The sequence below is a fragment of the Heloderma suspectum genome, chromosome Z, assembly GCF_057233095.1.
Source record: "Heloderma suspectum isolate Gila_16-S chromosome Z, 16-S_ref, whole genome shotgun sequence".
Taxonomy (NCBI): domain Eukaryota; kingdom Metazoa; phylum Chordata; class Lepidosauria; order Squamata; family Helodermatidae; genus Heloderma; species Heloderma suspectum.
This window is the reverse complement of record NC_139476.1, coordinates 3,869,316-3,890,428: the sequence shown is the minus strand read 5'-3', so window position 1 is coordinate 3,890,428 and position 21,113 is coordinate 3,869,316. Positions and strand designations below refer to the sequence as shown.

Below are 21,113 nucleotides of genomic sequence, written 5' to 3'. Positions count from 1 at the left end.
AAAGAAAGGAGAGAAAAAGAGAGGGAGAAGGAAAGAAGCAGAGAAAGAGAAGCAGAGAAGCAGAGAAAGAGAAGGAGAGAGAAAACAAGAGAAGGAGAGAAGAGGAGAAAGAGAAGGAGAGAAAGGGAAGGAGAGGAGAGAGAGAAGAAAAAGAAGTGGGAAAGAGAAAGGAGAAGGAAAGAAAAAGAGGAGAAAAATGAGAAAAGGACAGAGAAAAAGAGAAAGCAAAGGAAAAAAGAGTGAAAGTGAAGGAAAATGAGAGAAAAGGGAAGACGAAGAGAGAGAAAGAGGAGGAGAGAATGGAGAAAGAGAAGGAGAGAGAGAGAGAGGAGGAAGAGAGAAAGAGAAGAAAAATAGGGGAGAGAGAAAAAGAAGAGAGAGAAAGGCAGGAGAGAGAAACAGAGAAAAAGAGAGAAAGGGGAAGCAAAGGAGAGAGAAGAGTGAAAACAAAGGAAAAGGAGAGAAAGAGGAAGGCAAAGGAGAGAAAAGGGAAGGAGAAAAAAAGAGAAAGAGGAGGAGGAGGAGGAGGAGGAGGAGAGAGACACAAAAAGAGACAATGTAAATCTCTGGATCTCCATCTAAACTTGCTCTAACATTCTAGACCCCCAACCTTCTATGCACCACCATCTTTGGGATGCTGATCACACATCCTCTTTGGGCACAGCTGTTTGGGTGGAGCTCATTGCTGCTGTGGGTCAGGATCTGTGGCGCAGCCCATTCGTCCTACACTGCCATGAGGCAAGGTGTGGAAGAAGAGCCCTCTTAGCCTCCCTCCGAAAACCAGCCACCCCAGAAAGGAGAGCAGGAATGGGGGTGAGGCTGGGGCCAGGAGTTCCTGGCTGTTCCCTCTCTGCAACCCCCATGCTTCGCTGGGCAACATGGGCGGCTGTCAGGCTGAACCATCCGCAGCCAGGAGCAAAGCACTTCTGACCCTGCCTGCTGCAGAGTTTTGCCCCCCCCCCGCCTCCCACCCCCCAAAAACAACTAACAGCCTGATGTGAAATGAGCAGGAACAGAAGACAGGGGGAAGGGGAACGGAATTTCCCTGAAGATGGCCTGGCTGGCAAAAGCACTCCGTACCACATTTTGACTCGGGGCTTTCTCGTTCCCTCTGATCGAGGCACCAATCGGTTCCAATGCCGAATGGCACCACGCATACACACACCCGAAATAGGGGTATTTCTATGTATTGGGGGGGATCCTTGGGCATGTAAAAGTCTAGATGTTTGTAAATTAGAAGGCTTAAGGGGAAAAAAATGGCCTGGCAAGAACCTGTGAGCTTCCAGTAAGTGTGGAATACTCAGGTGTCGTGTGTGGAAGAATGGAGGGGCGTGAAGAGGACATTCACCTGCTCAAGCCCTTAACAGGTTACAGGAAAAATCCTGGAGGGGTCGGGGAATGATACAGGGATTTTTCAGAAGCGAAGAAAAACATAGTTTTCCCCTTTCCCCCAAAATGGTCTCCCACCCCACTGCAGAGCTTTAAAATACCCAGATTGCCAGCAGGAAGCCCTCTTGTACAGGGCTGCAGAACCTCAAGCTTGGATGCCAAATCCAGCCCAGCTGGGAGTCCTCGGGCCACACCCCTTTCCCCAGCCACAATAGTTTGGCGGTTTCCTGGCTTTTGCAGTTTTCCCCCTTTCTCAAATGCTCCCTCAGGCTTAGTGACTGGCAGTAAGGGCTTAAAGCGCAAATATGCGGGTATTTCTGGCCCCGCCCTGTTTGCCTTTGGTCCCACCCACCACTGGAGCACGGCCCCTGAGAGCCTCCTAAATGGAATGCAGCCCCAGGGCTGAAAGAGGTTCAACACCCCTGGTCTAGTACCATCTAGTATAGCAGGAGAAAGTGGGGCAGGGGGAGAACAGGTGTCCCCCTCCTGGGGAGGCATTAACAGCCCTACAAAGCCCCGTCCCAGGCTCCGGGTGGGGGGCATACTGGAGCCATCAGGGATGCAGTAAGCTGTGATTCTAAGTAGTGGATTTCCTGCAGTGGCAGGGGGCCAGACTAGATGACCTCAGAGGCGCCTTCCAGCTCTATTTCATTGCAGCTCCCACATTGCTGCTGTTGTCCTATTTAAAACATGTCATTGCAGCATCTTGCAGGCACTCGGCGCTTTCCACCAAATCCAAATAATGAGTTTGTTTTTTTAAAGAGAAAAAATCCGGGTAACTTTACCGCACACTTCATTAACTGACTGATGACGGGGCTTCACAGAAATGGCACGTGATGGCTTTCAGCGTCACCCAGTGACCTCCAACTCTGCCAAAAGACAAAGCCAGGCTGTGCTGAAGCCATTGTGTCGGCAGCTTCACCTCCTCGCCAACTCCAGGTTGGGAACCATCTCGGAGAAAGCTGGAGAAGAGCCCAGGGGAACAGAGTGCCTGTCTCGCCTAATGGAGATTCATCTCCCAGTGTTACGGTTTGCTGGCTCTTGCCATAATTCACCACTGAGGCAGGGGAGAAAAAGACCCTGTTGGCAAAGCATTTATACAGAGGCCGGCCAGCAGCATGGAGGGGAAAAGGCTGTTTCCAAGGAAAACAACAGGGGGAAGAGCGTTTAATACAAGCCAGGGTCCCAGTTCGATAATTTTTCTTTTCTCCTTTCTCTGTCTCATTTCTTAAGTACTGGAAAACATCTTCAAAGAGTAAGGAAATAACAGGGAGGGGGGAAAGAGCACCCCTGAGCACGTACAGAGTACCTCACCTTCATCACCACAAAATCTTAGCCACCAGTTTTATTTAGCTCCCACGGCCTGTCATTTCACCCTTCACCCATTATCAGCCTCACCCATGCTTGGGGAATGGGGCTGTTTTTTGAACAATCTCCATCATCCCCAAACATTGGCCATGCTGGCTTAGGTTGATGAGAGGCGTACTACAACATCTGGAGACCAGGGTGGGGAGGCTGTCATATGACATGGGCACCTGTGAGAAGAATCGGGCCAGCAGAATGGTAGCCCTTTAACCAGGCCCTAACGAGCCATTTGTTTATTATGGCTTTCTCTCACGGGACTTTATCAGGACTGTTGTATATGCGATGCAGTTTTCGCTGTAATTATTTATTGATTTCATTGTTGTTGTTTTTACTGGACTGCATGTGTTGTTCTATTGTTATTCCTGGCGCTTATGGGTCATTCACTTTATGGAAGGGCTTCTTCCGTTTTTAAAATGTATTGTGCTTACGTGTTGATACTTTCTGTCAGACGCTGTCTTGGGAGGGTTTTTATCTGTCTGCATCTTGCAAACATTAATTAATTAATTAGAAACGCCAACCTCGGGGATGCTCTCAACTCAAGCTCTGACAGATTTGAGACCTGAAACAACTCAAGTGTCCTGACACTGAGCTTCAGAAAGGATAATAATCCTAGATATTATTTCTGAGTGCGCCAATCCTTATGCAGAGAAAACAGCACCAGCCACACACAAGCAGCAGGGCTCAGGGGAAACCCAAGGTTTACAAAAAAAAGGGGGGGGACGTTTGGTGGGAGGGGAAATAAGAGGGAACACTCAAAACCAGCCCACCAGTGTGATCAGTGGCAACAGAATGCTGACGGTTAGGAGAAACAAGAAAAACCTGGGGAGAGGAAGGAATGTAATGGAATATCCTGGCTGAGTGGAACAGGACCACTCCATGCTGCAAAGTTTTGTTACAGGTCCCACTTGTATTAAATGCTAGAAAATTCTGACCTCACACTTTCCTAAATAAGAATCTTTCCTTTGTCTCTGCGTAAACAAAACCAGATTGTTTCACCCAGAACCAGGGCAGGCTCCGTCCTCCTCTGTTCTGAACTTAATCACTCCGTGTGCCGTACATGGCAAAGCGTTCCCTGGGAGGCAGAAAGGCCACAGATGGGTTGACACGCAGACAGATGGGCCGGGAACTCTGCCGATGCTTCTGTGGCGATACGGATGCCGGTTTCTCTAATAGGATGCGCTTTCCGGGGGAACAGAGGGTAGCATTAGGAACTGCAGGCCATTAGCTTCAGTCAGCCTGCCTCTCCAGCTGCCATACCACCCCACGCCCAGAAAAACCACACTGATTCAGTTTCCTGTCACAACATGCCTCCAGCAGGCTGCAGGAGGACTGGCAACAAGGCGGCTGAGTTTGAAGCAAAGCAGGGTTAGATGACCAATGAAAGCCTGCCTGATTTCACAAGTCGCCTGCTGTCACCTGAATCTATCAAGGCAGCAGAGGCCAATGGATGGGTCAGAGAAAGCGGAAGAGGAGATATTTCTTCTCTGTTGAAAGATAAGCTTACAATGGTCTGTTTACCCAAATCAGCCTTCCCCAACCTGGTGCCCTCCAGATGTATAGGGACTACAACTTCCATAACTCCCAACCATGCTGGCTGGGAATTACGGGAATTGCAGTCCCAAGACATCTGGAAGGCACCAGGTAAGGGAAAGTGGGGACTCTCACGTTCAAAGTGATAAATTTAAACAGGTGGGGAGGAAAAAAGGAACACGGTCTTGCCTCTAGCCTTTATTAAGTTACACTGAAGGTAGCTTGACAGACGTGGGCAGTCCAGGGGGGACTAGCCTGTGACAGACACAAGCCCAGCAGTCGCTGAGGGCTACACTAGACCTGCAAGGCTGAGCATGCGGCCAGGCCTCTGGGGCTGGGTTTGGGTTTACTTAAGAACAGCCAACGGAGAGATCTGGATGAGGCCTGCAAGGGCGGGGGGGGGGGGGGGATCAACTTATTGCCACCGCCACATTTTCAACCCCGATTGCCCCACCACCCTCTACAAGTGGCTACTTCTGAGTAAATAAAAACCAAGTGCACAAAGGCCCGGCCACAGGCTTCCGCTTCCAGCTAGCCAGACTCTTAAGCAAACCAACGTGCATGAAGACATATGGTAATTTTCCTCACCCACTTCTTCCTAAGTCCCTATCAGACAACAAGCAGATAAATTCTGTGTGTTTGTGTGTGAGAGAGAGATGGACAGACAGACAGAGAGAGAGAGACGAAGACAGAAACAAGAGACAGAGGATGAGAGATGGACTGGACTTTTTGTTGAATCCAAAACTATGGATCTATGGACAGAGACGGACGATAAAATGCCCGATAAATCTGAACCCCAAATCTGTTAACTCAGAGAATCTCCAACGGTTATCCAGTCTGGGGGCTCTTGTGTCGGTCGTGGGGGTGGGGAAGCAGGAGAAAAGTGGGAGGATTTGCCCTTCCCGCCAGCACGGGCAGCAGCCTAGATCTATCTGCTCACTGGCCAAGCTGCGTCTTGGGCCCCGTCCCCACTTCGAGCCCAGCAGCTGTGTTGGTTGGTCCGGGTGGGTAGGTGAGGTCATGGAGTAGACCAGAGGGGAACTTCTCGCTTCTGGTCTTTCACAGGCTCTGAACCAGAGGCCTGGCCCAGGGGTTCAGTACTGTCCAAGAAAGATGGCTCCGCGAGGGCCGCTCAGTCGCCGGCTCTTTGTCCCCCTAGGAAAACTGCCGTGGGAACCCAGGAGGAGTTTGACTCGTTGTCAAGGCTTGTGGAGGGGGAGGGAAGAAAGTTCGTCAGTGGAGGACCCAGCCACACAGGCAGCAGTCGCATCTGAAGAAACACTGCAACACCGTTTTCGCAGCAGTCATTCCATGGACGGAAGCAGCTGACTCGGAGGGTTCGAAGTGTGGCAGGAGGGCTGGAAAGTGCCTTCCAGCAGAGAGGGCTTCCACGATACAGCGTTCGTTTACTGAGAAAATACCAGGCAAATCTTGGAGTCACCGGCTCCCTCGCCCAGGGATGATCAGTCGCTTTTACTGTCATCGCTGTCAGAGTACGCCCCCAGAAGGCTGAGGGAAGAAGTCCCTGTTCTCGACCCAGACGGCAGCGCTGCGTCCCCAGAGATGGTGTCCCTGGAGGTGGTGTCCCCAGCACCTAGGAGCAGCCAGGACCAAAGTGAGGGTCGGAAGAGTCATACCGGATGGAAGGAGATCGTTTAGACAAGCCTTTCCCGACCCATGATGCTGGACTACAGATCCCATCATCCTCACCACAGGCCTTGCAGGCTGGGAAAAGATGGGGGTTGTAGTCCAGCATCATCTGGGGACCTGAGGTTGGGAAAGTCGGAGAAAAGCAAAACTCTGTCCGAAGAGAGGATCTGTCCCACGTGCCTCTCCAGTCTTTTCTTAACGCCCTTTCAGGGCGAGGTACAGCCCAGTAGAAAGGGACTTTGCTTTGCATACAGAAGGTTTGATCCCCAGCACTGCCAGTTAAAGGAACAGCAAGCGCAGGGCTGGCAAACCTCTTGGGAGCCTTCGGAGAGGCATTTCAGCCTTTCAGAATGGCAGGGAAACTGCACAAAACCACCAAATGAATGATGGTTGGGAGAAAGGGGAGGCACAGAAGGAGTGTGGCCCTCTGGGGAGTGCCGGAGGGACGGATTTGGCTCTGAAGCCTGGAGTCCCCACCCCTGAACTAGGTCATGGAAAAAGCCTCTCTCTCACCCTCTGCCTGAGACTGTGGAAAGCCAGCGCCAGTCAGAACAGAGAATACTGGGCTAGACAGACAAGTCATCTGACAGTACATGACAGCTTCTGATCTACGCAGCCCCTAGGCTGCATCTTGAACCTTTTCAGCCAAGAGCTGCCTTAAGCTGGGACTTGCAAGGTGGCGCAGTTTTAAGCCATTACAAAGCTGCACATGTCAGCCATTCCTCTGTCTCCCACTCTCCTTCTCTCTTCCCCTTCTTTCCACCCAACCTACCTCCATCACCTGGGCCCAACGGTGCATCCTGGCTTCCCGCTCCGTTTGCCGGCTTCTTCTTGGTGGTAACCATTCCTGACAGTTTGGCCTTGTGAGACAGCTTGCCCACACTCCTCTCCCAGCTTTCCACCTTCAGCTTCTTTGCTTGCGGCTCCGGATCCTGAAACAGGGCCAGGGGAAGAAGCAAACAGGTTTCATGTGCAGAACCAGGGTTTCTTTAAAGGTTATCGACTCTCGAGAGCCGCTATTCTGACTCTACAACTGCGGTCTGCACAAATTGCAGGGTTTCTTTACAGTTTCTTCAAACTTTAAAGTCTGAAGGTTTAAAAGTCCGAAGGTTTAAAAGTCTGAAGGCTTTAAAGTTTGAAGGTTTTAAAGGTTAAAGGTTTTTTCAAACTCCAGGGTTTCTTTAAAGGTTATCAACTCCAAGAGCTGCTATTCTGACTCTGCAACTGTGGTCTGCACAAATTGCAGTCTCCCACCCCCCACACCCCTTTGAGGAAAGTCTGTAGCTCACCTCACCTTGCATGCGGAAGGTCCCGGGTTCAATCCCAGGTAGGGCTGGGAAGGATCCCCTGAATGAAAGCCCTGGAGAGCCGCTGCCAGTCAGGATACTGAGCTAAATCAGACTCGGCAGAAAGCAGCTTTGTCACGTCATATGGCCTGTAGGCAAACAGGCTGTGAGCCATACAGAAGGAAGAGCAGTGCCACCTTCCATGCTAAAGATTAAAATCCTGCACACAAGCAAAATGCAAATTCTTTGCCAAGAAAAACCAGGCTATATGACCTGCATATGATTTGCTAGGGGAGGGCAACCGCCGGCCCGCAGAAGTGCCCAAACCTTGCCCTTTTCCCCATGGGTCGGCTGCAGAGCCTTAAAAAAAAAAGATACCACTGAAAACAATAGGGGAAACTAATTACACAGCTCCGGGCTGTCGAAGTTGAGAGGGCCGATCTTGCAGCCTCTTGGGGGGTTGGCTTTAGACCCACTGGATTCTCAGCCTCAGAATAACCTGTTTCAAGGCCTACCACTAGGGGTAGATTTGAGCCAGCTGAGCTTTCCACAGGTGGAACTAGTCTGCTGGGACAGATGTGGCCCTCTTGTTTATCCCAGCATGTCAGTGAATCCATTTGGTCTTACTACTGTTCAGTTTTAGGCTTGGGGCTTGAAATGGAGGGTCTTGAACCCTTACTTCTGTGCCCCAGGTGTGTCCTGAAAGGCCTGAAAGGCCACTGGCTCAGGCTGAGGTGGATATAAAGGAGGGGGTGGCAGTCTGGCAGGCAACTGCTTGCCTGCTGCCTACACTACAAGGAGTTGGGCAGCTCCCCTCTCCTCCCTTTACTCAGCCTAACCCCTGCCTGCCAGAGGATCTGGGAGTTAGGACTGCTCCACAAGCTATTGTTTTTAGGAGAAACGTAGTATCTACAATTTAAAAGTAAATTAAAAAAATGTGACTTATCTTTTTAAGAATTTTTTAAGTGTGTGTGTGTGAGTGTGTGTGTGTCATAGATTTTTACCCACCTGGAGAATCATGGAATATACACAGTGCTGCACAGACTCTCCTCAATACCCACCAAGAGGAGTAACTAGCTGTTTGCTTCTTGCTGATGTAAACACAGCCTAAACAGAGGTGGGGAGGGTATGGCCCTCCAGATGTTGATGGACTACAACTCCCGTTATCCCTGGCAGTAAGCCATGCAGTCTGGAGGCCAGTATCTGGAGGGAGAGCTATAGGTTTCCCACCTCTGGCCGAACACCAAGATGGCACATCCAAGATCGGAAGTAAATTCCCATCAGAGCTGCAGTCTACACAATGGGTTGTATCCAATGCTGTCCGTCCATTCATGGAAGGTTCTTGGATTTGGTGGAAGCATCCGTGAACGGAAGAGGGAATTCACCAATTCCCCCTTTGTCCTGCTACACACACACACACACACACACACACACGTGCTGTTCTGGAGGAATTGTCTGGAGCAGATGTGGTGGTGGATGAGTACTGGAAAAGAGGAAACTGTCTCCCTCCCCCTTCAATTCAAGGAAGCCTCTGCTGGATGGAAGAACCTTCCCTGAATGGAAAGTAAGCATTGGATTACTGCGATGCATCATACATGGGTCTGCCTTTGAAACGGTCCGGAAACTTCAGCTGGTCCAAAACAGGGCAACAAGATTGTTAACAGGGACTGGCCAACATGATCATATTATGAGAGTACTTTCCCATCTGCACTGGCTGCCAGTCCATCTCCAGGCCCAATTCAAAGTGCTGGTATTAACATTCAAAGCCCTAAACAGCTTGGGGCCAGGTTATCTGAAGGATCACCTCCTCCCGTATGTGCCTGCCCAGACCCTAAGAATGTCTTCAGCGGTCCTTCTCCGGGAACCTCCACCAAAGAGGAAGTGAGCTGGGTGGCTATTAAGAAGAGGGCCTGAGTTAATAAACTCAGAACAATGATCAGTAAGGTCCCATGGCAAGCAATGCTAGCGAGAAAAGGAGTCCAAGATGGGTGGGAACTTTTAAAAAAGGAAATTCTCAATGCACAATCACAAACAATTCCAACAAGAAGAAAAGGTGGAAGACAACAGAAGAAGCCAATGTGGCTTCACAAAAAGCTTAGGGATGACCTGAAAACAAAAAAGGACACATATAGGAAGTGGAAAGAAGGCCAAGTAACAAAGGAAGAGTACAGGCAGGTAGCACAGAATTGCAGGGATGGCGTCAGGAAGGCTAAAGCGGAGAACGAGGTGAGGTTAGCGAGGGATGCTAAAAACAACAAAAAGGCTTTCTTCAGCTACGTGCATAGTAAAAGGCAGAGGAAAGAAATGGTTGTTCAGCTATTAAATAAGGATGGCAAAATGATAACAGAGGACAAAGAAAAGGCAGAGGTGCTCAATTCCTACTTTGGCTCAGTCTTCTCCCAAAAGAGGGTCTATGACCCCCCTGGCAAAGGCGAAGTACAGGCTGAAGGGGCAGGATTGCAGCTTGAGATCGACAGGCATATGGTCAAGGAACACCTCATTACTTTGAATGAGTTCAAATCTCCAGGGCCAGATGAACTGCATCCTAGAGTCATAAAGGAACTGGCAGAAGAACTCTCAGAACCGCTGTCTATTCTCTTTGAGAAATCATGGAGGACAGGGGAAGTGCCAGATGACTGGAGGAGGGCTAACGTTGTCCCTATCTTCAAAAAGGGTAAAAAGGAGGAACCTGGGAACTACAGACCAGTCAGTCTGACATCAATCCCTGGGAAAATTCTGGAGCAGATCATAAAGCAATCCATCTGGAAGCACCTTGACAACAATGCCGTGATTACTCGAAGCCAACATGGATTTGTCAAAAACAAGTCCTGCCAGACAAATCTGATCTCATTTTTTGATCAAGTCACCTCCCTTGTAGACCGTGGGAATGCTGTAGACATCATATACCTCAACTTCAGCAAAGCTTTCGACAAAGTGCCCCATGATATCCTGATGAGCAAACTAGCTCGAAGTGGGCTAGATGAAACAACGATCCGGTGGATCCACAGTTGGCTACAGAATCGGACTCAAAGAGTGCTTATCAATGGGACCTTCTCAAGCTGGGGAGAGGTAACGAGTGGGGTACCGCAGGGCTCAGTCCTGGGCCCAGTGCTCTTCAACATTTTTATTAATGACTTGGAGGAGGAGGTGCAGGGAATGCTGATCAAATTTGCAGATGACACAAAATTGGGAGGGATAGCTAATACTTTGGAAGACAGAAACAAAATTCAAAGTGATCTGGATAGACTGGAGTGCTGGGCAGAAAACAACAGAATGGCATTTAATAGGGACAAATGCCAAGTTCTGCACCTAGGAAAAAGAAACCAAATGCACAGTTACAAGATGGGGGATACGTGGCTCAACCACACTACGAGCGAGAAGGATCTTGGAATTGTCGTCGATCACAAGCTGAATATGAGCCAACAGTGTGATGTGGCTGCAAAAAAGGCAAATGCTATTTTGGGCTGCATTCATAGAAGCATCGCTTCCAAATCCCGGGAAGTACTAGTTCCCCTCTACTCAGCACTGGTTAGGCCTCATCTGGAGTACTGTGTCCAGTTCTGGGCACCACACTTTAAGAAGGATGCAGACAAGCTGGAGAGGGTTCAAAGGAGGGCAACAAAGATGATCAGGGGACTGGAAACAAAGCCCTATGAAGAGAGACTGAAAGAACTGGGCATGTTTAGCCTTGAGAAGAGAAGACTGAGGGGAGATATGATAGCACTCTTCAAGTACTTGAAAGGTTGTCACAGAGAAGAAGGCCAGGATCTCTTCTTGATCATCCCAGAGTGCAGGACACGGAATAATGGGCTCAAGTTACAGGAAGCCAGATTCCGACTGAACATCAGGAAAAACTTCCTGAGTGTCAGAGCAATACGGCAATGGAACCAATTACCTGGGGAGGTGGTGGGCTCTCCCACACTGGAGGCCTTCAAGACGAGGCTGGACAGCCATTTGTCAGGGATGCTCTGACTTGGATTCCTGCATTGAGCAGGGGGTTGGACTCGATGGCCTTGTAGGCCCCTTCCAACCCTACTATTCTATGATTCTATGATTTTCTGCTGTGCCACCCCAGCTGTGGAATAAGCTTCCCAGAGAGGCTCGCCTGGTGCCTCTTTCTGGCACCAGGTGAAGACCTTCTTATTTTCCCAGGCATTTTAGTCTTTTAGCTCTGTTCTTTTAAAACTATTGTTATATTTTAAATCTCTGCATTGCTTCTAGGCTTTTTCGTGGTTTATACTTTTATACTGTAGTTTTCAGCTTTTACATTTTATATTGCATTTATGGTGCATTTTGTGGTTTTAGTTGTTGTGAATTGCCCAGAGAGCTTCAACTACTGGGCAGTACAGAAATGGAATAAACAAACAAACAAATCTGATACAATCCACGCACGCAGGATAACAGTCCCAAGTGTGAATATATCGCTAATGACACAAAGGAAACAAGAACCATGGTAGGGTTCTGTTGGGGGTCTCACAGGGCAGCCCCCATCCTAAGGAAGGGCCTCGCTGTGATGGGACAGCCCCCTCTCCACAGCGAAAGGGGAACTCTTTGATTATATTCCAGCCTCACTGCATACCTCCTGCAGGATGTCCGTCGGCTTTGCTTTCGCAAAGGATTTTGCAGGGACTGGGGCAGGTTCATCATCTGAATCTGAGTCTTCCAGCAACCTCCGGCTTTGGGCTTTCTCCAGCATAGCTCTGGGAAAGAGAGAGAAGAGAGCACAGCGGATGGGAGTCCCTGCCTCCATGAAGGTTAGCACTGCCCCCAGGGATGTGCAGCTGTAACACCACTCCATTTTTTTTAAAAAATGTATTTCCATTTTCCTCTACCTGCCACTGAATTTGATTAGCTGATTTTTTTCTCCCCCTTTACAAACGGTATCTTTTGCATTTCCTTTCCTTCTGACCTCACTGTTTTGTGTGTGTTTTTCTCCCTTCCCTCTACACCATGGGTGGGAAAGTTGCAGCTCTCCAGATGTTTCGGCCTTCGAGTCCCATCAGCCCTTACCAGCATATCCAATGGTGACCGAGGGTGGGAGTTGTAGGCCAAAACACCTGGAGCTCTGCACCCTTCTGATTGAGAAGACCGTTTCACACATCCCAGGAGGTGGGCTGCAGCCCACAAAAGCTATCTGGGTTAGACGAGACAAACTGCCTTTACTGGCTCAAGACATTGGTGCAACTGCAGAAGTGAGGGGACAGACCCATCGCCTCCTCTCCAGCAAGAAGACCAGCGAGGGAAAGCCAACTTGAGACCAGATGGGCGTAAATGCCTGACCTCCCTCCTCCACCTTGCCCTTCCATTCCCTTTGCCTTCTGCACCTTGCCCTTTGTAAGCAGGGATCATGTGTCTTATTTTAGTTCACATAAAACACCTGCCGGCATAGTTGCAAATTGGATTCTAAACTGCTGTGACTTGCAGGGGGAGGGCAGTTTTGTCCAAAAAGCAGGATAAATAAAGCCACTCTGGGTTCTTTAGAGGAGAAAGATGGGGAGTGATTCTACATTAATAAAAATAAAGGCCGCTACCACCACCACCCGCCGGCATGCCAGGGCAACTCAGGATGTGTTGGAGGGTGTCAGTAACTGGCCAGAGTGAACCCCACAGATCCTCACTTCATCTCCTGTTCATCCTCCTCCAACTCCCGCTGTTTCTGCTGCTCCTCATAATCCTTGTACTGCTGCAGCATGGATTCAAAGTCCACATGGGCCTGGCGCTGGTTCAGATCCTTCAGCTCCTGCAGGTTCTCCAGGACTTCCATCTCGAGCTTGGAGTCTTTGGTTCTGTTCTCCAGAACCTGACAAGTCAAGCAGAAATGCCTGAGGACTGGGGCGGCACCAGGGCAAGGGTGTGGCGGGGGGAGAATTAAGGAAGCAACTTAAGGATGTCTGCTTCTTGCAATTTCGACCCACTAATGACAGCTCCGGCTCTGGGCTGCTCCCAAAGCCAATGGGTGGGAAAATCCAGGGAAGCGGTTAGACATTAGGAGACACTTCCTGAGGGTCAGAGCTGTTCGATAGTGGGACAGGCTACCTCAAGAGGCCGTGGAGGTATTTAAGCAGAGGCTGGGCGGCCCTCTGTCAGGGATGCTGTGGTTGCAAGATTCCTGCCTTGAGCAGGGGAGTGGACAAAGTAATCTCCAAATTCCCGTCGAACTCCAAAATTCTTATGGTTCTACTGAGGGCCAAGGGGCTTGGCTTCTGTTGCCCTATGCAGTTCCTTCTGCCTGGCCCAAAAACAGCTTCTAGTAGTTTACCAAACAACGCACACACGTACTTTCAAGTCTATTCTAAACCCTGAAGGATTTTACCTTTAAAGCCCTTTGTGGCTTAGGACCAGGGCACCCGAAAAATCACTTGTTCCCACATGTGGTGACTAGCCCTTGAGATCTTCTAAGGCTTCCCCAGGTGCTCTCGCTGGATGAGGTGCAGCGGGTGGCTACTGGGGGAAAGACGTTTTCAGTGGTGGCACCCCAGCTATGGGATGCTCCCTCCAGAGGGCTCACCTGGCTGCTACTTTGATGTCATTTTGGTACCAGGCAAAGGTTTCTTTATTTCCCCAGGCCTTTTAATCTCTTCTATTTCTAATTTGCTTTATTTTTGTCTCTTTTAATGCTGATTTTAGGCTGCAGTCCTATATGCCACAGGTGGAGAACTTGTGGCCCTCCAGATGTTGTGTGTAGCTTGCACCCCCATAGCCCAGCATAGCCAATGGTGAGGGATGATGGGAGTTGCAGCTCAACAACATCTGGAGGGTCACACGTTCCCCATCCATGCTATGCACTTATCTGGGAGTAAGCCCCAGGCAGAGGTACCATAGCATTGGAAGCGCCCCTTTAGGCCGTCGAGTCCAGCACCCTGCACAGTGCCTGAATCCCGTTTAAAGCATCCCTGACACGTGGATTTCCAGTCTCTGCTTGAATACGTCCAGCAACGAAGAGCCCACCACCTCCTGAGGCAGTGGGTTCCGCTGTCTGACTGTTCTGTCCCTCAGGAAGGTTTTCCTGGTGTTCCACTGAAATTTGCCTTCCTGCAACTTAAGCCCGTTATTTTGTGCCCCCATTCTTGAATGACAGAGAACAGGTTGCAGCCCTCTTCTGAGTGACAACCCTTTAGAGACTTGAAAAGTGCTCTCATAACCCCCCTCAGTCTTCTCTTCTCAAGGCTAAACATAACCAATCTTCAATCTTTTCTCATAGGACTTAGTTTCTAGTTTCCAACTAGTTTCTAGTTTCTAGCCTTTCTCTGAACTCATTCCAATTTATCTGAATCTTTCAGAACTGGACACAGTATTCGAGGTGAGGTCTGACCAGCACAATGTAGAGCAGAACTATTACTTCCTGTGATTTAGAAACTACACTTCTATTGATGCGACCTAAAATTGCATTTGCCTTTTTTTGCAGCAACATCACACTGTTGGCTCATATTCAGCTTGCGATTGACTATAACTCCAAGATGCTTTTCACACGTACTACTGTCAAGCCAGGGTGCATTCGAGTTCTCTTTCCAAAATGAACTTTGCATGTGTCTCTGTTAATATATTTGTGTACGTGTGCACCGCCTACACCTGTATGAGCCTGCCCAAGTTTTAAGATCATGTCAGAGGTCTAATCTCTGATCCACCAGCAAGAGTCAGTAGGCTGGCAGGTGCTAAGGAGAGGGCTTTTTAAGTGGTAGCTCCCACCAGTTTGAAACTCCCTCCCAGGGTGGTGCATATTGCCTCATCACTGCAGACTTTCAAAAAAACAACGCCTGAAGACATTTTTATTCCAGTCTGCATTTGCAGCTTTAAAAGCATTAACTGCTGCTGCTGCATGTGTTTTATTGTAATTTATATGGTCATGTTTTTGTTGTAGTGTAAGCCGCCTTGTGAGGGCAGTGTGCCCTGAAATGCAGGTTAAAAATCTCTTCAATAAATAATAAAATAAATAAACCACCAATGTAAGATTTTCAAGAAGCTAAATTCTGCACTTAGCACCTCTGTCCAGATTATTACCCACCCCAAACCCTTGGAATGATGAAATCTAGAAAATATGACCTGGTTGGTGTTGTGTGTGTTTTTGTGTGTGTGGAAACACAGCTATCATGAGGTTCCAGTTCCCGCTCTCCCCAAATCTGTTTGGAAGAACATAAGACAGACGATCCATACGCAGGGATGGACCAGTGGCAAACCTTCATTGGGTTGTTAAGCTCTTCGTCTTCTCTCTCTTTCTGCAACCGCTTCTCCTCTTCCTCCAGCAGCTTCTCAGCTTGGAAGTTCCGAGTAGCCCCGTGCTCCATGGCATAGTCTGTGTTCTCCGGGTCTGTCTGAGGTGGGCAAGGGAAACAAGAGAGAACTATTAGAGTATTATGAGAGAAGGGCAAAAATGTCTGCCTATCCACTTTCTCTACACCAGGCATCATGTCTCCCCTCACTCTCCTCCTTTCTGAGCCAAACAATCCAAACTGCTGTAACCTTCCCTCATAGGGGAGTTGCTCCAGCCCCTTGATCATTTTAGGGCACAATCCTATGCAGGTTTAGACAGAAAAAAGTCCTACAACTCCCAGCATTCCCCAGCCAGCTTTTTCTGTCTAAACCTGCATAAGATTGCACCCTTACTTGCTCCTTTCTGTACTTTTCCTGAATTCTACAATAATATCCCGTTTAGGTGGTCTGATTCAGCAACATGTTGTTATGTTCTTTCTATCTTTCAGTCACAAACTATCACCTTTTATTTGGCCAAGCTGTTGCTAAAGTTTAGTTTTGGATGTTTTTTTTTTAAACATCCAAAACTAAAATTAAAATTAAAAAAACATTTTATTTTTTATACAGATTTTTCCAGCATTCTGCAAACACAAGCTAAACACAGCCAAAATGATTTAAGAAAGACGGTTAATCAAATACAGCCAAGGTAGTTAGGATGCAGGGTGGGGTTACAGAGTCACAAAACCTTCTAAGTGTAATTATCTTGTAAGGATCTGAGGGAGGGAGAGAGATCTTTGGTCTTGGATGTATGATTTACATATCTAAATGACAGGTACCACAGTGCATAAAATGTTTCCTGTTTTGCAAGGCCTCTAATGTTGTTCCTGTGAGCTTGTCCATTAATAAACAGTCCCACTGCCACTCTGGACAGGATTTTTACATCATAATTTATCTCTCATTTTAACGGTGGTAGTTTCTTGTTTTGTTGTTATTCTTTTATTGCAGCCTTCCCTAATCCCTTCAGTGCCCTTCAGATGTTTTGGACTCCAACCCCCAAGCATTCCTGACCCTTGGAGAGCACTAGGTTGAGGAAGGCTGATATATTGCATCAGATTGTGTTTTTAATTATTTGCTGTCAACAGCACTGGGGGGGGGGGGGGGGACCAAAAGAGCTTTAACCTTGAAGGTGATTTCTGCAAGACAACGGGTACATTTGATGTAAAACCGGAAGATGGGAAGCCCCAGGTACGATTCATTCTGGACCGTCTCCTTCCGGGCGTTGAATTTTTTGCCTTTGTAGATGTACTCGCCACACGTCTTGCACCTGTAAGGTTTTAGACAGCAACTGTTAACTTCTTGTAATCTACAGACCCTGAGAACGGGGCTTCAAGTTCCACGTCAATGCCACTTGGTATGGCCAACTCTGTCTCACTTTCAGGTCAATGTCCCTCTCCCAAGTCTTTCTCAAAATGCATGTGCGGAAAACGACACATAGCTAACTGCACTTGGCTGCATCCGAGGAAGAGATGAGACAGTATAGCTCACTTCATCAGCTTGGCTTGGGACCAAAGGCTATTTGTGTCCACCTCTTCCTCTCTGAATTGCCTTCTCAACAGCCATTCTGCTTGGTCATTATAAAACAGGAAAGTTTCGGCACCTGGATTTGCTTCTTTTCTTCATCCCTCCCCATACCGTTTTCTTTTTGTGTTGCATCTTTTAACAGTAAGCCCAAGGGTGGGGACTGTCATTTTTCCATTCTTTTTACAATGGCTAGAAAACTTTAGGGTTTTTTCCAACATACATAGCCCCTTTGTCACAAGCCCTGATTAAAGGAAGGAAAGGAAAGGTTCCTCCTGTGCAAGCACCGGGTCATTACTGACCCCTAGAGGGACGCCGCTTTTGCTGGCGTTTTCATGGCAGACTATAGCGGGTGGTTTGCCATTGCCTTCCCCAGTCGTGACTACCTTTCCCCCAGCAAGCTGGGTACTCATTTTACCGACCTCGGAAGGATGGAAGGCTGAGTCAACCTGAGCCAGCTACCCTATACCCGGCTTCCGCTGGGATCGAACTCAGGTCGTGGGGAGAGTTTCGGCTGCAATACTGCCGCCTACCACTCTGCGCCACACGAGGCTCCCCTGATTAAACTACAAAGTATTTAATTAACCATAGTTGCCTGTTTCATCCAAACTGGGAAACTCTGGTTACCAGCTTCAAAACAAGCCATGATATTAAACCGATATCAAACTGTGTTTCCAGCTCAGATGAAACAGGAAACTATAGTTAATTAGAAGAATCCTGGTTTAATCATGGCTAAGGGAAGAGCAAAGGGACTTGGCGAAAAAGCAAAAGGCTCCTACATATCTTGGCTTAAGAAGCTGAGATATGATCACATGAATTGGGCCTCTAAGAAAAACAAAGTAAAAACATTTTCCTCAAAAGAAGTTCTTCAATACAGTGGTGAAAAGAACATCATAAGAACATCTGCATCGAGCAGTATCATTTTACTCATCCATATATTCCCCCATACACATACCTTATGCTGAAGCTTCAAGGAAGGGCATTGGCTTTTAAAATGGTATGGATAAAAAGGACTCATCACTTTTTTCGGTAACAAATTTTTAGATGTGGGGAAAGGTAGCATGAAAGACCACGCAACCAATGAACTTCACAAAAGTTTAGAAACCAGAGCTGAGAATGTATTTAAATTCCTAAGAGGCAACAGCAACAAATTTGAGGGGATCCATATGTTTCTTCTCTACCCAGCCAAACAGATAAACAAAACTAAAATCCCAGCTGCCCCCCGCCCCTCCCCACAGGATCCAGGGATATAACTGACTTAGTAAACTCTGGAATTTCTCAAGAGAGAAATGGGTCTAACACAGATCCGAGGATTCCTTCTCTTACCGCATGTTAAAAGGAGCCATCAGCCGAACCACATACTGCCGGTCCTTTGGGAGTTTAAGCTTGGGGATTTTAGAGGGATCGAAGTCCGGGGGGTAGTATTTCTAGGATGCAAGGAGAGATGGGTCAGTTGAAAGCATAAGCCATTTCACACATGCAGCATGCTTTCTCCCGCAATACGGACACCAACTGTGTAACCTAGTGGCATCCTCATGCCGATCCCGGCATTGCCAAAAGTTCTCAACCATGGTGCAGTGTGAACCCCTCCATTTCATCAGCCGCTCTTGCTAATCTGCTTCTTGTTCTCAGGTCATGGCCGTCATATCTATTCCAAGGTCTTCCAGTTCCTGCCCTATGTGATCCATTGAGGCACACGAAACTGCCACAGACCAGGCTGGACCACAGGTCTGTCTAGCCAGTACAGGGTCTTGGTTAGGGTGTCAGAGGCCCAGGTTCAAATCCTCACTCAGCCATGAACCTCCCTCAGTGAGCTTGGGTCCACTGTCATCTCCCAGCCTAACCTCACAGGATTGCTGTAAGGGTGAAATGGAAGGGAGCGGGGGGAGAACGCTATGCAAAACCTAGAGCTCCTTTGAGGAAAGGTGGAATATAACCTACATCACTGTTACCTTACATACATTTAGCATATAGAAGGGGAAGAAATGGAAGCAGTGACAGATTTTGCTTTCTTGGGCTCCAAGATCACCACAGACGGTGACTGTAGCCATGAAACTAAAAGACGCTTGCTCCTTGGCAGGAAAGCTATGGCACACATAGACAGCACAGTAAGAAGCAGAGACATCACCTTGCCGACAAAGGTCCGTCTAATCAAAGCTATGGTTTTCCCAGTAGTAATGTATGGATGTGAGAGCCAGACTATAAGGAAGGCTGAGCGCCGAAGAATTGATGCTTTCGAACTGTGGTGCTGGAGAAGACTCTTACGAGTCCCCTGGACTGCAAGGAGGTCAAATCAGACCATCCTAAAGGAAATCAACCCTGACTGCTCACTGGAAGGACAGATCCTGAAGCTGAAGCTCAAACATTTTGGCCACCTAATGCGAAGAGAAAACTCTCTGGAAAAGACCCTGATGCTGGGAAAGACTGAAGGCAAAAGGAGAAGGGGACGGCAGAGGATGAGATGGCTAGATAGCATCACCGACGCAATGAATATGAACTTGAGCACGCTCCGGGAGACAGCGCAGGACAAGAAGGCCTGGCGTGCTGTGGTCCATGGGGTCACGAAGAGTCGGACACGACTGAACAACAACAACAACAACTTTCGGACTTAGGGTTTGAATCTAGGATCTATGGGTCACCTAGGATCTTATCCATCCAAAGCATGTGATCTAGCACCGAGTTAAACCGCCCCCCTAATCCCACGTCCACATAAACCGATGCCAGCCCCACACTAGCCGCAGCCTAACCAGTTATTATTGCATTTTTTACCCTAGGAGTTAGGAGGCACATGTAGCTTTGTCCACCCTCCACACTCCACCTGGCCCTATGTTATCCTCACAACAGCCCTGTGAGGTCACCTCTGCCCCCATGTGAAGCTTCCCAGCGATAGCCACGTGCCAGCTCTCTCTAGCTCCCCTACCTAACCTCACAAAAGCCCCCCACTTCCTCCCTGCCCTCCCCATAACCTAGCCTTCCCCAGCTTGGCGCCCTTCGGAGGTCTTGCGCCTCAGCCCCCATCCGCCCCAGCCGGCACGGCCAGGAATGCCGGGAGCTGCAGTCCAAAACAGGTGGAGGGACACCAGGTTGGGGAAGGCCGTGGTCCGGCAGAGCGCTACCCTAACCCCGCTCCTCCCAGCCTGGCGCCCTCCCGGCGCGCTGGGACTACAGCCTCCATCATCCCCGAAGACGGGGGTGGTAGCCCCAGCGGCGTCTGGGGAGCACCGGGTCCCGGCACATCGTGGCACAGCTGTGGCCTCAACGCAGCGCAGCTGGCTGGGGATGATGGGGGCTGTAGTGCTGGCACGCCTGGCGGGCGCCAGGCCGGGCAAAGCTGTGCTCGCTGCTCGCTTATTTATTTATTTATTTATCTGATCGCCCTTCATCCCAGGAGGGCGTCCACCTCCCCCAGCGCCGGCCCCCATTTCGTCTTCACAACAGCCCTGTAGGGTAGACCGCTGTCCCCACCGGAAGTTTCCCCAGAAAACCACCAAGGACGCGGGCCGGCCCCACAGCCTCCCGCCGGCCCCACAGCCTCCCGCCGGCCCCCGCTGCTTCGCCCCGCTCGCTTTCACTAACATTTAAGACTTTTCTCTCCGACATTTTGCCTCCTCACTCTCCTCTCCGCTTCCGGGATTGGCCCGCCGGCTCGGGCCCGCCTCCTCCCCTGCTATTGGATGCTATTGGAAGACCCTATTGGTCTTCATGGCGGTCTATCGGCGGCTGCGACGCTCCACTGGTTGCGGCGAGCGTCAGTCAAGGGCAAGCCCCGCCCCAGAGGCGGTAGCCGCCTTCCGCAGGGCGCGCGTCAGGGCGCGCGTCCTCGCCTAAAAGTGGTCCGTCGGTGCAACAGGAGCCCTCGCGCCGATGGTTCCGGGGCGAGGGGGAAAAAAAACTCGTTGAGGTGCCTCTGAGCATGGGCAGAGTTCCTCCCCACCGAAACGAGAGAGGGGCAAGTACTTCGAATAAAATAGAATCCATGGAGGGAGTGCCTCTGAGCACTGCTTTCCCCCGTCATAGGAAAGACAATCTCCTTCCCCCAAGCTCCTTTCTCCCTAATAGGAAAGAAAAGTACCCTCTCCCCCCAAATGGCCCGAGGGTGAAATGCCCCGAGCATGTACAGAGTTTATC

At 49.3% G+C, this 21,113-nt stretch overlaps 1 protein-coding gene across 1 annotated transcript; it reads right to left on the bottom strand.

Annotated features, from left to right (window-relative positions):
• Positions 1–4,462: 4,462 nt before the first annotated feature.
• On the bottom strand, positions 4,463–20,620 carry YJU2 (YJU2 splicing factor homolog). Its single transcript, XM_084826245.1, has 8 exons — positions 20,562–20,620; positions 18,312–18,412; positions 16,587–16,731; positions 15,395–15,529; positions 12,839–13,020; positions 11,800–11,920; positions 6,707–6,866; positions 4,463–5,878 (listed from the first exon to the last, which is right to left on the bottom strand). The coding sequence occupies exons 1-8, from the start codon at positions 20,583–20,585 to the stop codon at positions 5,748–5,750; spliced, it is 999 nt and encodes a 332-aa protein (XP_084682371.1). The 5' UTR covers positions 20,586–20,620; the 3' UTR covers positions 4,463–5,747.
• Positions 20,621–21,113: the final 493 nt, after the last annotated feature.

Coding starts and splice junctions, on each gene's coding strand:
- YJU2 (XM_084826245.1), bottom strand. CDS start 20,585: ATGTCGGAGAGAAAAGTCTTAAAT. Junction 16,732..18,311: donor ATGGCTCCTTTTAACATGCG/GTAAGAGAAGGA, acceptor AAAACCTTACAG/GTGCAAGACGTGTGGCGAGT. Junction 13,021..15,394: donor AGCTTAACAACCCAATGAAG/GTTTGCCACTGG, acceptor TTGACTTGTCAG/GTTCTGGAGAACAGAACCAA.